At 32.7% G+C, this 3,044-nt stretch overlaps 1 protein-coding gene across 1 annotated transcript; it reads right to left on the bottom strand.

Annotated features, from left to right (window-relative positions):
- Positions 1-1,634: 1,634 nt before the first annotated feature.
- Positions 1,635-2,421, bottom strand: LOC139896470 (basic leucine zipper 4-like). The gene has a single exon (XM_071879112.1). It carries the CDS (start codon positions 2,388-2,390, stop codon positions 1,842-1,844), a length of 549 nt encoding a protein of 182 aa, XP_071735213.1. The 5' UTR covers positions 2,391-2,421; the 3' UTR covers positions 1,635-1,841.
- Between the last annotated feature and the right edge of the window lie 623 nt (positions 2,422-3,044).

Below are 3,044 nucleotides of genomic sequence, written 5' to 3'. Positions count from 1 at the left end.
GCGCTAAATGTGTTATATATATATATATATATATATATATATATATATATATATATATATATATATATATATATATATATATATATATATATATATACACATAATAACGTGATTAGTGTTAGGGTTTATTAGGGTTAATATTATTAATGTAATATTAGGGTTAGGGTTTCAAGTTATTAATGACTTGCATTACTTATAGAGTATTTAATTATCTGGATAACAACCTTAATGACAAAACACAGGATCAGGAAATGAAACCCTAAGGGAAATCTGGAAAATTCAGAATGGAAAAGTGAGGGTTGTTATACACAAACACATCCAAAGTCAAAAGGGTCATTTCAACTAGGCCCGGTAACAGAATGTTACATGTATATGTGTATGCTTTTCAAAACTTAAGTACATACGATTGATTATAATGTACAATGTAATAAAACATGTCAAATTTTATTCATTATAAAATATTAAAAAAAATTCATCGTTAAACGGTATACTTACATCTCTAAGCACTTGACCAACTACATATTACTTGTGTAATTTTATCTCTAATGAAAAATTGTAATTTAATTTCAACTATATTTATTTAAGTTTTTAACTTTTTTTCTTACTCTTACTTAATACAGAGTAAAAGGTTTTAAAACAGGTTCCAAAAGCTCAAAAAAGAGGTTTCTTTGAGTATTTTTTGTAGTAGTGAACTATCGAAAAAGAATTTAATGTATATAGTGAAATCGTGTATTGTTGCAAACGATTTTCAACCGCAATTCGCTGGTCACCTCTATCACCGAAACAATTTCTAAATCATCGAAATTATTTCTCACATCAACGCGATCCAATCTCTTTTCTCGTTACATATTGTGGGAACATGTTCTCGATATAGAGTAATTGTCATTTCATTTATCTTTTCTTATAAAATTACTTATTGCCTAAGTGCATTAAATCCTCGCAATAGGGTTAATAGGGTGGTCTATAACTTCAAGGTGTTGATGCATTGATGGTGACTTAACTTCTCATAAGGGAAGCTAGGGATTCGACTATCATGCACTGCATGCTATTTTCCTTAATTGAGGTTGCCCGCTAATTTCATGGGCCTCGGAGGTCTATGACGTCTTGCATAGTTGCATTCGAACCACAACCAATGAGGTTTTAACTTACGCGATGCACGTATGAATTCATCATGAGAATTTCCTCATGAGAGGCGGTAGAAATGTATTTGTAACAACCATACTACAATGACTTTTTGTGATATATAGTATATTGCGAGGATATTTGTCTTTGATAAAAATGACTTTTGGTGTAGTCACATTGAATGTCAAATGTACAAAGGTCGCAAATGCATCTTCATTTGTCTCATACAACTTAGACGTAGATATGAATATGAATAAACGATTGGGCTTTAATTTTAAATAAAGAATAAAGATCTTAAAAAATAATAAACATATTAAACACTTATTCACTACTCGTATAAATAATAATATATTAAATATTAATATTTTATCTTAAAAGAAGCAAGCATCAATAGATACACAACACCAACTTCCAAACTGATTTTTATGAATAAGGCAAACACTTTAATTCGGAGCGAAACTTTACAAGTGGCAAACTCTCGTTTGTCAAAAACACCCAACGTGCTACTAAAACCTTGAATTTCCAAAAATCAGCAAAAAAAAAATATAAATAAGAAGCGAAACAAAAAACTTAAGATTGACCAAAATTACTAGGTAGTTAATTACAGATCGATATATATGGAATAGGTTACTAATGTTTTCTCATGCACGTAGGGACTTAATATTTATGATTATATTTTAGTGAAATAATAATATAAAAAAGGTGACGATAGATCATATTTATGTGATAATTGATGGTGGATTTAATTCATTGATGGATGTCACGTTATTATTGCATGGCCATGCAGACGGTTGTAATAACTGATTTTGTAACTGTCGAACAACTAAAACTTGGCGTATGTCCCATAATTTTTGTCGAAGCATCTCTGATTCGGATCTGAGCCGCTGGTTTTCTTGTAGTAAAATATGCACATGGTGACTAACAAACCGTAACCGGTTCATTGTTTCCCGGTTCCCGTTCTTATGCCAGTTCACTTGGTTCCTTAAATTCTCTAAGTGCTTTTGTTTTCTCATGCGTGATCGACGTGCGGATTCACGGTTTGATATCATACGTCTACGCTTACGGTCATCAATAGGGTTGACTTCGACCGGACATCCATCGTCTGAACCGGAGTTGGAGCTATTGGTTTTTGGTGTAGATACGTCTGAACCGGAATAAGAAAGCACCGGTTCGACCGGTGGATAAGTAAAAGGGGTCTCGGTTTCCCAAGGGGTAAACCCGGTTCCATAAAAACCGTCACTTGCCGCGGGGAAAATTGATGACATCATGGTCGGGAATGGTTTTTATATGGTGGTTGAAGGTAAGAGAGGGAAAGGGAATAAACGATGGGTTGGAAACCGGTATTTAAGAGCAAAACCAATGGCTTTTGGTGGGGTCCATTTAAGGGTATATTAGTCATTTAAATTATATTATAGATCATAAAAAATTTAGTAGAGTATGACATCGTTGTCTTTTTAAATTATAAGATTTTATATATACTTATTTATAAATTATTAAATTATTATGAATATATATATAGTTACATAACGGGTGTGTTTGTCGCGTAGCTTATTGGAGCTTATGGAAGCTTATGAGAGCTTGAGCTTATGATTTTAATAAGCTTCAAGTCATAAGCTTCGTTTTTTAGACAAAAAAAGTAGAGCTTATTAAAAATTAAAAGCTCTGAAAAAATAAGCTACTTGTAGTAGCTTATAAAAAAAATAGAGCTATGAACTGAAAAATAAGCTCCAGCTAGTTTACCAAACATTTATAAAAAATAATAAGCTCCAGCTACCAGCTTTAAAAATAAGCTCCAGCTCCTGCTCCTAAGCTCTAGCTCCAGCTATAAGCTCCAGCTCCAGCTACTTTCGTCCAAACACACTCAAGGTTAATAATACTTTTGAGTCACGCTGCACTAACGGGTGGGGGCCACCGTGACTTTT

Source organism: Rutidosis leptorrhynchoides, chromosome 3 (genome assembly GCF_046630445.1).
Source record: "Rutidosis leptorrhynchoides isolate AG116_Rl617_1_P2 chromosome 3, CSIRO_AGI_Rlap_v1, whole genome shotgun sequence".
NCBI lineage: Eukaryota > Viridiplantae > Streptophyta > Magnoliopsida > Asterales > Asteraceae > Rutidosis > Rutidosis leptorrhynchoides.
Note: the sequence above shows the minus strand (reverse complement) of the source record. Positions and strands in the feature narration are given on the sequence as shown.